Source organism: Thalassophryne amazonica, chromosome 5 (genome assembly GCF_902500255.1).
Source record: "Thalassophryne amazonica chromosome 5, fThaAma1.1, whole genome shotgun sequence".
In the NCBI taxonomy this organism is placed as follows: Eukaryota; Metazoa; Chordata; class Actinopteri; order Batrachoidiformes; family Batrachoididae; genus Thalassophryne; species Thalassophryne amazonica.
The window spans coordinates 102,079,787-102,094,802 of NC_047107.1; the positions used below are offsets into that span (position 1 = coordinate 102,079,787).

At 40.6% G+C, this 15,016-nt stretch overlaps 1 protein-coding gene across 2 annotated transcripts in view; it reads right to left on the reverse strand.

The window, feature by feature from the left end:
- The window catches only part of LOC117511041 (transducin-like enhancer protein 4), a 151,446-nt gene that overhangs the window by 49,260 nt on the left and 87,170 nt on the right, over nucleotides 1-15,016 (reverse strand). For both annotated transcript variants that reach the window (XM_034170987.1, XM_034170986.1), the window contains exon 9: nucleotides 4,515-4,637. In XM_034170987.1, coding sequence (XP_034026878.1) covers nucleotides 4,515-4,637 — 123 coding nt within the window. The remainder of the gene's footprint in view (nucleotides 1-4,514; nucleotides 4,638-15,016) is intronic.

Consider the following 15,016-nt stretch of genomic DNA (forward strand, 5'->3'; position numbering starts at 1 on the left):
CTTCGATCTGCTGCTTTGTTAGTTCTTTGTTTTATTTCACTTTATCTTATTTTTTTCCCGCTGAAACCCCAAAGAGCATATGTCTGTGAGTAATATTTACCTTTTTTAGGCTAAACCGACTTGTTATGGTCTTCTGAAACAGTTGATAGATGTATTTTATAACTTGAAAACGGGACAGATGCTAACACGTTAGCATGTCTATGGCGTTTTCAATGTTAAAGTTAGCATTAAGTTGTTCGCATCTCAGCACGTTTGTGTGCATTTGTTTTCTGTATAATAATTAATTTCAGCGTTTCTTGTCATAAGAGTCAAATGCACTACAAATTGTAATATTTTTAAATTTATTTTTATTTATATATTCTTAATAATAATAGCAGCAACAACAACAAAAATAGTAATAAGAACTAATAATGCTACAACACAATTTTAGAGAAAGATAAAAAGAACCAGATAAAACAAAACACAACAGAAAAGATAAAACCAACTAACAATGAACAAAAATAAAGAAATATAGAAATAAACAACTGTTTCCTGTGAACACCTAGTGAAATAACTTTTTTTAAAAACAACTGATAAGTGAATTTTAAGGTATATGTAACTTCAAAACCACACATAATACAGTGAGAAACAGAGAGAAAGGAAAAAGTATCTGTTCTGCCTACATTCATACAACAATCTTTCTGTAGCATTGTGTGGGCTTGTGACTGTACTGAGTTTTAGAATGTATGTGCTATCAAATAATTTTGGCTAATTACTTTAACTTAGCTCTGAGTCCTTTCTTGTTTGCAGTGGTGATGGGCAGGTTGACAGATGAGATAAGACAGGAGTCCCCATGGACTATGATGTTTGCAGATGACATTGTGATCTGTAGTGAGAGTAGAGAGCAAGTTGAGTCTAGTCTGGAGAAGTGGAGATATGCTTTGGAGAGAAGGGGAATGAAAGTCAGTAGAAGCAAGACTGAGTACATGTGTGTGAATGAGAGGGAGCCCAGTGGAATAATGCAGTTACAAGGAGTAGAAGTGGTGAAAGTAGATGAGTTTAAATATTTGGGGTCAACTGTTCAAAGTAATGTGTGGTAGAGAGGTGAAGAAGAGAGTGCAGGCAGGGTGGAGTGGGTGGAGAAAGGTGGCAGGAGTGATTTGTGACCTAAGAATATCAGAGTGAAGGGGAAAGTTTACAAAACAGTAGTGAGACCAGCTATGTTGTATGGTTTAGAGACAGTGGCACGAACAAAAAGACAGGAGGCAGAGCTGGAGGTGGCAGAGCTGAAGATGTTGAGATTCTCTTTGGGAGTGACAAGAATGGACAAGATTAGGAATGAACATATCAGAGGGACAGCACAGATGGGACAGTTTGGAGACAAAGTCAGAGAGGCGAGATTGAGATGGTTTGGACATGTGCAGAGGAGGGACCCAGGGTATATAGGGAGAAGGATGCTGAGGATGGAGCCACCAGGCAGGAGGAGAAGAGGGAGACCAAAGAGGAGGTTCATGGATGTGCTGAGAGAGGACATGCAGGTGGTTGGTGTGACAGAGAAAGATACAGAGGACAGGGTGAGATGGAAACGACTGATCTGCTGTGGCGACCCCTAACGGGAACAGCCGAAAGACAAAGAAGACTTTAACTTAGCAAATATCTAGATGAAAACTGTCTGTGTCACTTTGTTTGTACCCTCCATAGCTCACGACCATATCTCTCACTTTCTTTTTGTGACAGTTTTACAAAATCCTTCCCACATGGTTGTGTGGAGATATGGTATTCAGTTTTTGAACTTAACCACTATAAGCCCAGGAACATGTTAACCTACTCTTCATATTGAATAGATGTGAGTAGACGTATATGCACTGTGACAAAAGTGGACATTTAAAATGAATAAACACATAAAAGTGTAAAATTGTCATGTTTCTGTCCTGTTTGGGTTCCAGTTTGGATTTTGTCCTCTTGTCTTCTTGTGTTCCTTCTGTTTGCTTTGATCTTGACTTTATAGTTTTTTTGTTGTTGTTGTTTTTTTGTCCTCTGGATTGTTCATTCTAGTTTCCGTTCATTCTAGTATTCCAGTTCTTGTATTATTCTGTGGTCCCTGGTTTTTGTTCTTTATTGTATTCTTGGTTCGCTGTTTTGCATTTTCAGTTCAGTCATTTATTGCCTTTCTTTCTGCTAGCTGTGGTCACTGGTTTCGTTCTGGGTTACCTTTTATTTTGTTAGTCATATTTGTATTGTTATCTTCAAGTGTAAGTATGCTTTAGTCACAGGTTTTGCTTATTATTTATCTTCAGTGCTTTGTATCTGATTATGTTCTGTTTGTGATTTATTGCATTCTTTGTTTATTAGTTATTTTGTATTGTCATTGTATTTATTATTATACTTTATTGTGTCAGTTCTGTTCCAGTTTTGTTTATTATTACTGATCGCCTAGTTTTCCACTTTATAGATTAGTCACGTTATTTCCTAGTTTCCCCCCTTTTGTTTTGCTCACTTTAATTATTGTCTGCCTTTAGCACGTCACATTTTCCACCATTAATTTTCCAGTCACTTAGTTCATTTGGTTTGTCTGCATTGCGTTTTTCTTCCTTCACTCTCTTGCATCTGTTCCTCATCTGTCAGCCACGCCCCCCTTTCCAAATCCTTCATCCTCACGTGCATCTTGTTTTCCTGTCACTGCCTTCCTTATTTAAACTGCGTCTGTTCACTCCCTCATTGCTCGTTTGTTGATTATCACTAACCAGCACCTTGTCTCCGTTCTGATTATGCCACGCCCTGTTTTGACTCTGCTCTGTGCACTGGATCCTGCTTTTTGCCTCAGCTCTAAAAATCCAGCTTGCTCATGTACCTACCCTACTTGTTTTTTGACCACGTCTCCTGTCTCGCCCCTGCCTAGCACTTTTGCTCTGCGGACTGCCTTCCTGTTTACCGAACCCCTGCTTGTAATAAAGACCTATATTTTACTCATACATCCTGCACTGAGAGCCTGCATTTGTGTTGAGCCTCTGTCTGTGCCTTACCTCCGCTCAACCTGACAAAAATGTTCAAACAGTATGTGTGTTGTATATATTTTAATGAGAAAAATTGAACAGCCACAAGAAAATTAATGCTTGTTAAATAATTCTGTAAACAAATTAGCCAGAGAGCAACTGTGTGGGCCAAGTTATGTAGTTAGCTAGTGCAGCAACTACACAATGAAAAATACATATTATAGTGGTACAGCTTAGCTAAAATTTCCATAAAAATTGTTCATTTTGTGATAAAAGCATGGAATTTGGCACACATATTCCAAATGAATTAATGTTTATTTTCAGATATGGAGCCATCCTGGAGCTCACTTCTAATGAGCTACAGGGGTCAATAAAGAATTACACAGGGGTCAAAATTTAAAAATGCTCCAATCATGTTGAAAACTATACCACATTATTTGTCTGATCACAACTATTCCTAAAAGGTACAGTCTGGACTGTCTATGACTGAATTCCATGGAGTTATGGGGTAGAGACAGCAAAAATGGTGACTCAGTTTCAGTTTGTACAGGGGTCAAAAGTTAAAGTTGTTCCAATTTTGGTAAACAATGATGCAAATTATTGGTTAAGTTAATAGCATTTTAAAAAGGACTACTTTGCGCCATCTGTCATGCTTAGTTATGTTACGGGGTAACATATGTCAAACTTCATAGAATCCAATGGATGTAGAGCTTGTTTGGCCTTTACTTTGGAGACCAAGCATTCAACACAGTCAAATCTATTCCATTTCTTAATCCTTTTATTTCATCCAATAATTTGCATCACTTTTGATCTTTGTCACCATTTTTGAACATATTACAAGAAGGACGTGCATTTGTCATTTCTGGTGTTGTCTTAAAACAAATTAGAAACTACACTAATGTCTTCTTTTTTTTTTTTTTTTTACTTTTTTAAGAGTTAGCACTTACATCGGGTACACTTTTCTAAATTCAGATTCTTTTGCATGGATCGTGAATATAACAGGCAACATTAGTGGACAGCTGCCTGTGTTACAGCTGCTCTCCTTGTCTTTGAGGTGACCGTGACACTACTTTCTTTTTTAAATCCCTGAAATAGATAACAGAACCTGAAATTTCATCCTGGTCTCATCCTCAAAATGTCAAATACCTACACTCTATCACGGCCACTTGATGTCAACATATACATACACTATCACTCAGCATCTCTATGTGGCACCCAGGGAACTGGCTTTCCTACATTGGAAGAAATACTGTGCTTGTCAAAGTTTTGTTGAAGTCACAAAACCTAACCACAAGCATAATCCTCCCTGCTAATCCTAAAGATCATCATAACCAAAAAAAGTGGAAAAGCACAAGCAGCATCACCAAAGAGTTTCATGGAAAACCCATTCTTGAATTTTCAAAATCACCCCAAAGACCTCAGACAAAGCAAAAGTGGCAATTATTGGAGTAGAATTGCATAAATAAAGTGTCCTGTACATTTATTCTTACTTCAAGAAGTAAAAATGTATCTTTTCTTCAAGCCAACTGTGTCTTAACTCACATAGCGTGTAGAAGACAGCTCCTTATCATCAGTCTTCGGTTTCTTGCTGTCTGACGAGTAATCGCTTGAGCTTCTATGTTTCTCTCCTGTCCGAAAACTGGCCGACGGAGAAACAGATGAGCTCTGGAACAAGTAAAGACAGTCAGTATATTCAAACAAGAAGAAAGATACTTCTTTGTGAGCTTGGCAGTTGTCTTTCATTGTCATGTCCTCTAGCTCTACCTTCTGCTCACTGTAGGTTGGTGTAGATTACATTACTGACAAAAGCCAAGTTAAGTTTTCAGACCTGTCCTGATGTAGATCAAAATCATTCACAGATTTTCTGCAATTGCTCGTGTCTGCCATGCAAAACAATCTGCAGCCAGCAGGTGTAGCCACTGAACATCTTAGTGGCTACCTCAGGACCAATCACACAGCATTCAAGAAACAGTGCAGGTTGTTAGTTTAGTAGAACCGGACGTCCTATTTGAGGATCTATTCTTCCAAGCAACACTGGGGTTTCTTCCAAGAGAGCTAATCACAGCATTCGCTAAAAAGATGAACAGTCCATTACTAAGCTACTATTCCAAGGTTCACCATCTCTGCTCCTGGAGATCACCTGCTCTGTGTGCTTTTCCATGCGTACCAGCTCGAAACAAAGCCATTTCATCAAGGCTGGTGTTTCCTGACTGTTGATTGGTTGAGCACAAATGAATCAGGTAATCAGCAGTGGGGAGAAGAGGAACAGTTGGAAACCATGCAGGGCTGGTGATCTCCAGGAGAAGGGTTGGTGACCTCTGTACTATACTAAAGCTTTAATTACTCAAGGAGAAGGTTACCAAATGAAACTGGTATTGATGGTGAACACTCATGATTGGAATATGACTGGATGTCCTGAGTTGGCTGACTTAGTAAATACAGATGAGCTTGATGATTTATGGAGGCAGAGAAGAAAGCACTGGACAAACTGCTGGACATTATGAACGATGCCAGTCACCCTCTGCACACCGTTATCAGCAACCAAAGGAGCCTCTTCAGCCACAGACTGCTCCTTCCCAAGTGCAAGACCAACAGGCTGAAAAACTCCTTTGTCCCTCAGACCATCAGACTGTACAACTCCTCACTCAGGGGGAGGAGGAGTAACAGGAAGACAGAGGATGGGAATGAGAGGAACAGTAGTAGCCAGTAAACCGGTAGTAATCACTATGTCTGGAATTCTGTGTGCTGCTATACAATGCTGCTGGAACCTCAATTTCCCTGAGGTAGTCTTCCCAAGGGAACAATAAAATTGTATCTAATCTAATCTAATGTAATGCAAAGAATGCCTGACCAAATGAACGGCACAATCAATGCCACTGATATTTGTAAAACACGGATGACACACCACTGCAGATCGTCTAACAAGCTGGAACTTTAATGTGCCGATTCAACACTTGATTTATTGCTGTGGACGAACTGTTTCATCTAAGACTGCCAAGTATTGCAAATCCACAGGAGTTTATGACCTCACTCAGTACTCTTCATACGTTACGTTTTGAGAATATCAAACTGAAATGTGATGAGAGACGGCCACAAATGGAAAAAACAAACATTGACAACGATGGACTAAACAGTTGTGACAGATCCTCCAAAGTGGATCTGCAGAGTGACTCAAGACAACACTTCAAAACTATTTCCACTTCTACGTCTTCTATATGTGTCTTTTTGAGTCATTTGGATGAATCTCGCGCTGTAGAAATAATGCTAATGATTAAACTACAAAAACCCTCCTGCCTGTAGAATAGAAATCGTTTGCAAGTCAGCAGTTTAGCAAGATAGGTGACACTTTGACTACAGCTTTCATGTTTTCAAATCAACTGGCATCTGTTGGAAGCTGCAGGGTGGGTGGGAGCTTGTCCCATTGATGTCTCTCTTTTCTTAATCAAATGTGGTATCTTTTAAATACCATTACTGAAGAATTAATCCTCTTTGAGCAGAAAAGATCAAAGTAAGGTCAAGGAAACACGGCCTCGCTTGGCTCATCAGTTCCTCCTGATCCATTTGTGTGTGTGTGTGTGTGTGTGTATGCATGTGTGTGTGTATGTGTGTGTGTGTGATTTGGAAGTACTCCTCAGCCAGCCAACAAGACGGCCGACAGAGAAAAGAAAAATAAAGCGGGACCTTTAACACGACCTTTCCACTAACTCACGCTTGTAACCTTTTCGCTGCCCTTTGCCGTGCTGCAAGTGTTGATGACAACGATTCTGTGGGGGAGGAGTAAGCGTGCATGTGTGCATGCACGTGCAAGTGTGTGTGTGTCCGTTTACATTTTAATGCTCCATATGTACAACCAGTGCACAAATGAGAGTGTGAGTGCAGGTGTGTGCACTTGTCTCAGTCTGAGTGAGTCGGAGCAGGTTAACCACCATCTCAGTGTCTCTCTCGCTTCCTCTCTCCACACTCATTAGATTAATTAGCCTGCAAATTAGCTCTTTCAGAAACATCAAGGCAAATTGATTTTTTGCTCTACAGACAAATGAAGGCTCCACAGGCAGTAGAAGCATCGTGAGTGTGAAGAAGTACGCAGTGTGACCGGATGAAAATATTCATTTACCACATCATCGTCAGATAATTGTATTTGCTTCCTATTTCAAATTGATTCTGTAAGTCTGTTTGTCTGTCTCCACAAAACACTGCAGAATGTTCAATTGCATCAAGAGGAAAACCCATTACTCATTGGTGTGTGTGTGTGTGTGTGTGTGTGTGTGTGTGTGTGTGTGTGTGTGTGTGTGTGTGTGTGTGTGTGTGTGTGTGTGTGTGTGTGTGTGTGTTATATATGACTATGCGTTGTCCCGTAGGGATCCACGGGCTCTAGATTTGGTAGTGTTTATAAAATAGGTAGCTGACATTTTTCAAGAGTGGTGATAAATTATGCAAAGTTTCTATAATGAGTCGGAATAGTGTGCGAGTCCAGAATGTAATTATCAATGCCCACTGTTCACTGTTGTTATGTAATATCCGTAATTTCTCCAAAAATATTAGTCCTATCAACATTCTGTTTTGGCGGCGTTCATCCTTGACCCAAAATACAAAAGCATACCAAACAGCAAATGTCAGCTCTCCCCAGTTTGTCCGTGGTCAAAGGTACACACATGCATGCACGCATACACCATACACAGAGAGGTTACTCTGCTTTTATATATAGATGATTTACCGTGGGGGAGGTGATGGTCTAGTGCAGGGGTGGGCAACCTGTTCCAGAAAGAGCCAAGAGGGTGCAGGTTTTCTTTGCAGCCACTGACTCCACCAGGTGATTTCACTGATTAACTGATTCCATCTGCTCAAAGTGATATTAATCAGTAAAATCACCTGGTGGAGTCAGTGGCTGCAAAGAAAACCTGCACCCTCTTGGCTCTTTCTGGAACAGGTTGCCCACCCCTGGTCTAGTGGTTAAGGTGTTGGGTTTGAGACCAGAAGATCCTCGGTTCAAATCCCCGCCTGACTGGAAAATCACTAAGGACCCTTGGGCAAGGTCTTTAATCCCCTATTGCTCCCGGTGTGTAGTGAGCGCCATGTATGGCAGCACCCTGACATCGGGGTGAATGTGAGGCATAATTGTAAAGTGCTTTGAGCGTCTGATGCAGATGGAAAAGTGCTATATAAATGCAGTCCATTTACCATTTACAGCCGCCTACTGGAATGGTGAGTGAGTGAGTCCAGAATGTAATTATCAATGTCTGTTGTTCACTGTTGTTAGCTAATATCCATAGTTTCTCCACAAATATTAGCCCTCTCAAAGTTCTGTTTTGGTGAATAACAGTAATTACTCCAGCTAACAAATCCATTGTTTCTACGGGCGGGCTTCTGGGTACAACTCAATATGGCATCATTTGCGTACGTCACAGCTGGCAGACGTCACAACACAAAGCATTATGGGACTGCTCTATTGACTGAATTGGATTGTAATCAACAATAAAGCGCCCATGTAAACGTGGCTGATGTTCCATTTGGGGGACGTTCATCGTTGACCCAAAATACATAAGTATAACAAACGACAAATGTCAGCTGTCCCCTTTTTGTATGTGTTTGAAGGTACACACATGCTCGCACACATGTGCCCGCCACAAGTGCGAGGGGCGGCTGGGTGTATAAATTACGGCCCAATCTGATCCGGTGGGAAGGATCTAAAGAGTTAGGTCACATCCAGATCTGTGAACGAAGAACTGTGACTCGTCCAGAATCGTCCTCACTTACAAAGCCCTGACTGCTGAAGTACAACAGCCCGAGGAGAAAGAAAAAGGTCCCGAACCCAATCCAGATGAAGAACTCATCACCACCCAGGAAGGAATCATGCTTCAAATGGTCAAAACTATTGTAATATGGCAATTTATGATGATTTTAAGTTTTTTTTTGGTCAACCTTATTAACTCATGGTTTCAGATAACTGTCGGCCCGATTTCGTGGACCCCGACTTGCGCGAGTTAACGAGGCTCACCTGTATCAGCAGACTAGATCCTTACCCACTAAACAATCTGAGATATTCAATCTGCTGTTTCAATGTCTTGAATCAATGCCATTTGCTGGTCAAGATCATAACTCAAGGTCAGATGTAAAGACCTTCCCCAGTCCTTTGCCACGCATTTCATATTCATATCCATTGCAGCTTTGGAACAGCTGTTTTAACAAAATACCATCCCTTCAAAATCACTTATCTCAACGTCCCAAATCAGCATCAGCTTGCAGGTCAAAGTCAAAATTAAGTTTGAGGTGTAAAACTACACTACTACTACTACATCTGTCGCCATTTGGAAGTTGTGTTGACAAGATTTCATGTTGGAATGATGGACGGACCCCAATCCTATAAAAATGAAGTAGGCATGGAAAACAGGCATCTTAACTCAACATTTGAAAGCCTTGCCAGATTTTCACTGTCTATTTTCAGCAGACAAGTTATTCCGACAAAAAGGAGCACAACCAGAGGAAGACCTATACCCCGCTGACTTTTCTCACTCACATTTAAGACACAGCGTGAACCTGCAGCTTGAGAACACAGAGTGCAGATGAGCTACACAAAGCTCCACAAGTTGTTGTTTTCTCAGACATTTTACTAGATGTAAGTTATACAAAGGAGACTTGTGAAATCTCTCCTGTGTATCTTCTCCCAGCAGCCACAGGGCATGAGCTCAGCAGACAGCTTTTCAATTATTTTTGGTCAATTAAAAAGGGCTATAATTTGATTTGGATGGAAGTGGATTTAGGATTTGGATTTCAAACATAAGATGCTGTGAAAGGTAACTGAGACAACAAAAATCAAATGTACCAAGTCCAAATTTACAGTATTTTGCAAAAGGTTTAGGCATCCTGTAAATTTGATGATTTTGTTTTCAAACAAAAATCAACACATAAAATAAAATGTCATGTCTTGAAACATCTAATAATGCCTACAAAGCAGAAAAATCAATGCCCCCCCCAAAAAAAATTGATAACAAAAAACTATTCAATTATAGTTATAAACCTCATTTTCAGAAAAAAAATTAAATTGAAAAGAAATGAAACTGTTTAAATACAAACTTTATCTGATGAATTGTACAATAAGTAAGTCCCTTCGGCTGCTCCCTTGTTTGCACTTGGGGTCGCCACAGCAAATCCAAGGTGGATCTGCATGTTGAATTGGCACAGGTTTTACGCTGGATGCCCTTCCTGACGCAACTCCACATTACATGGAGAAATGTGGCAGGGGTGGGATTTGAACCCGGAGCCTTCTGAACTGAAACCAAGCGCATTAACCACTTGGCCACCACCCCTGCTACAAATTATGTATTTTTCAAAGTGTGGTTACGTACTTATTTATAAGTCACATGTGTGCAATAATCATATTGGGTGGATTATCTTGACAAAAGTGAAGTGCTCACTAACATGGATTTCAACAAATGTGTGAACAAAATTTGAGGAAAAAAAAAACCTTTTGTGTGCACAGAAAAACTTAGATCTGTTATTTCAATGATTCAAAAATGGGAATAAAAAGTGTTTATCTGTCAGTCTATCTATATATCTATCTATACACACACATCAAAGCTCCAAAATTCTACTCACAACACCCCATAATGACAACATGAATTTTTTTTTACGAAATTTTTTGGAATAAAGCTGTAACATAACAAATTGTGGAATAAAGCTGAATCGTTGTGAATACTTTCTGGATGCACAGTGCCAAAAACTGAGCCAAATCAACACAGCAGATCTGAGATGGATCTGCTGTGTTGATTTGGCTCAAATTTTACGCTGGATGCCCGTCGTGATGCAACTCCATATTACATGAATAATGTGCACTGGTGCTCTTGAACTGGAAACGTTCTGTATTAAAAGAAAGTCCATTAAAAACCTAGCCGCCACATCCCATATACAGTCCTAAAATTGCAACTTTGTCTTTTTTTTCTGTACATTCAGTTTGTTTCCTCATCCAAAATGTCACGGTTAATCTTACCAGTTACCAGTCCATCCACATTATTAAGTGTTTGCTACTCTGAAATTCTGCTTTTTGTCTTGTGTTATAGCACAATAAATGACCCTGTGCAGACCAAAAATCTTCTAGTCAGCTTGCATCCTTTTTGTTTCTTACAGTATGTCTGGCTCAATTTATTTAATATTTATTTTGTAGTCACCACAGCCTCGGAAGCACATCCCAACATGAACAAAGAGAAGCCAGCTGGAGTTGAAGTCTCATTTAACACTGAATAAAACATAAAAGAACACACACGCACGCACACATGCACACATGCACGCAAACACACACACACACACACACACACACAAAAGACAAATGCAGAGGTCGCTACTCTTTTAATGATAACTTGCAACAATGTTTATTGTCAACAGGTGATTTATTATAAATCATGTCTTTTTACCTGCTTTGCAGAAGGCAGAGCAGGTCTACAAACTACATAACTCCTTGTATACTTCCGTGTGTCTGTCTGTGCTAGCGGTTAATGTGATTTTGTGATATCTTGACAAGAGATCACAAGGTTTCACAGACACAGCACCCTGGTGGCCCCAGTTAGAAACACAATGTGCCCAACACTGACCTTGTTCGAGGTCTTAGTGAGGCAACCTTGTGTACAGAGTTTCCCCTTGAAACACAAAGTATTTGTCAACATATGATACACAAAAGATTCTACAGACTCTGCCCCCTGGCAGCCACAGTTAAATGCACTCAATATTTAACTTGTCCAAGATATTAGTGAGGTGGCTTTGTGTACAAAGATTTCCCTGGATCCACAAAGTCTTTGCCAAGATATTGCATAGAAAATGTTGCAGAGACAGCAGCACAGTGGCTTTGTGGTTAGCAATGCTGCTGCACAGCAAGATGGTCCTGGCATTGCTTCCTGCCTGATCTTTTTTTCTTTTTGAGTTTTCTCCCTATCTTTGCATGGGTTCCTTCCAGGTACTCCAGCTTCCTTCCACTTCCAAAGACATGCAGGTTTGGTATATTGGAAACGTTAAATTGACTAAGTGTGAATGTGTCATGCATTAGAGTGGCATCTTGTCCAGGGAATGTTGCAGAAACTCGCTCTCCTGCTAGCCACAGTTGCAACGGCAATGTGCCGAATATCGAACTTCTCTGATGTCTTAGTAGGTGATCTTGCGTAAAGTTCCTCCCTTGATACACAAAGTATTTGTCAAGATCACATACACAGGGTTTCAGAGTCTCTTCGTGCCCACAACTGAAATCAAAACGCACCCAACATCAAATCTGTCTGAGGTGTTAGTGAGGGGGCTGAGTGCAGGTTTGACATTGGGCTCAGCAATGCAGCTTAGGGTCAGTAGAACCCCTGTTTTACAATAACTGATCAAACATGTAGACACTTTATTTAAATAATTTTGCAAGCAATTCAGACAATTTGTTTCCTGTAGGGTCTGGACACACAGCGATCGCTGGACAAAGGATTAAAAGTCAAAAAGTCACAAATCATTGAGAAAAGGTGGACAAAAACCAAACCAAAAGTAACAAAAGAAAAACAAAGCGAATGTTGACCTCGCCGCTTTAAATGAAATCAAAATGAAACATTCACAATAACGGGAAAGCGGGTATAAAACCGAGCACAGCCAGCCTTGCCATCATGTCCGCAGTACTTGCAGGTGTGGGATTTTGTTTATCTTCACAACAAGTGAGAGATTTTGTTTGTCTTCATAACAACAAGTTTTGTTTGTCTTCACATTCTGAGTTCTCGCGGCGTGTCTGTACCGTGTTGTACACTTTATTTGTACACTTCACTTTGTCTTGGCATCAGCCACGAGGAAATGTCTGTGTCAGACGACGGCTACTCCCGAAGACACGCACATGCAGGCCAGCCACAAACGACTGAAATGTGCGGAAATAGTTAAAGTAGTTGATAAAATGTAAATATTCTTCATTCCAAAAATGAACAATTCATTAGCGATACAAGGTTGTTTTGTTCAGCTCGTCAAAGTGTTAGTTATTGAATCATTCAGATATCGTTGTGTTCATCAACCTTCATTCAATAAGTCAGATTTGGGAGGTTGAACGAAGGTGAACGAAAGTCAAACTAAATGCTAACGTTACAAAAACTAAGCAAACAATCAGAAACCATCAAGAACGAAAGCAAAACAAAATTCAGACAAATTAAGGTTGTCGGCGGTATTCGTTCAGATTTTTCAACAGTTTAAAAATTCTGACAAAGCGCCAGCTGCAGGAACGAAGCTGAACGAAGGTTAAACGATGCCTCTGAAAGTCAACGAAAGTCCATAATTCTTGTTTCGTTTGGGCTTCGTTGTCCTTCGTTAGTGGCGTGTGACCCATGCTCCTCTGAAATAAAGTGGGCCATAATCCAGCTAAAGTGGTAACAATGCACAAAAATATCCCAGACGCAGAAATCGTTGGTTCTGACAGATGGACCAGTGATTAGCTATACTTCATAAGTGTGCTCACACCCGCCAAAAACAATCGACCTGAGGAGGTGCACTCCTTGAACACAGCAGGAATGCATAACAGCCTGCCCTCACAACAGCAGCCGTGCACACGGACGTACGCCGACACCTACATGCACCTTTATCAGCATGCGAGATGCTAAAATCAAGGACATTAAGGCACAGATGTGGATGCAATTCACACCCGCTGAACTGTGTGGACTGTTGCCAAGGCAACTGTAGACCACTGACAAGGGGCTTATTGGTTTCATGAAGTGACTGTTGGTCACCATGTCGAAGAGCAGCTCAGCGTGTGTGTGTTTTCTTGTGGGGCGCTAATGAAAAGCATTCATCATTCTGGTCTCTTCATCTTTTTCGCACCCGTTTCTGACGACCTCACAAACGTGCGCGCCTCTAATCGCTCCCATCGTGGCGCCTGCAGCTCCGAGCGTGTGTGCAGGAGGATATACGACATGGGAGGGCGAAGGCGGTGGCGGATGGGGGAGGGAGTGGGGGGGACAGGAGATAACATATTAAACATTGCACTTGTCTCCACCTACTGCAGAGCACACAGCCAGCGAAAGCCGTGCACGTCCGTGCGTGTACATGACAGGTTCACCAGTCAAGCGCGGCCTGCCAGAATAAAGAAATGCTAATCTGCTCATTGAGTATTCAACAAACCAAATGTTTGCCTTGGGGAAAAAAGCCACGCTTAAGGGACTAATTACTACAAGCACTGGATGTGCCGTTTCTCTCTGCCTCTTTTTGTTCCGTCCATCCTTCCTCTGCTAACCAGACCATTTTAAAGCTCATTTCAGGGTTTCCTTTTCAGCGGTGGCTTCTTTCTTCCTGTCTGCATGTTCACCTAATTAGGATTTTTATTGAACACAAATCAAACAAATACCTAAATGACGACTGAACCCAAAATTATTAATGGGATAGAGCAATATGAATCTGGGAGCAATGGGTGCAACTGGAAGCAATGACCAAACTAATTTTAAAATATTCATATTAATTATATTAACCCTCTGGGGTCCGAGGGCATTTTTTGGACAGTTCACTCGCCTGGCATAAATGATTTATTATTGCTGTTAACAGCTCTCCCTGCATCCCACAATCAAGTTTTATGTCTCTTTTTTTCAGGACAACTGTGCTTTCAGAATATATATGTTTTTGTTGTGTTTTATAAGTGTAATAAAGGTTTACAATCAAAAATAGGCAAGGAAAAAATAAAGCGAAAAATAATTTTCCACACACATTTATTCAAAACACACAGCAAACTATAATAAACAGCTGTTTTGACACTTTATAAAGGTAATTTGAGGTCTTGTGTGAAAGACTGTACAACAAAAAGGCTCAAACAATAAACACAAATGCATATTTTGAACAATATATACAAAATGGTCTATGCGTTTTGCTATTTTGATACGGTAAACAGTGCTTTACGCAGAGAAAGCAACAGAGTTATCCAGTAACATTCACATGCAAACTAGTGGAGCAATCCTGATACTTGCACACTCTTTGTTTGAGCATGTGAGATTGTCATCAGAGCCTCTCCGTGTGCTCCTGCTTTCATTGATCGCTGTGCGTAATGGCGCAGGGCACACTGAGTATGTACT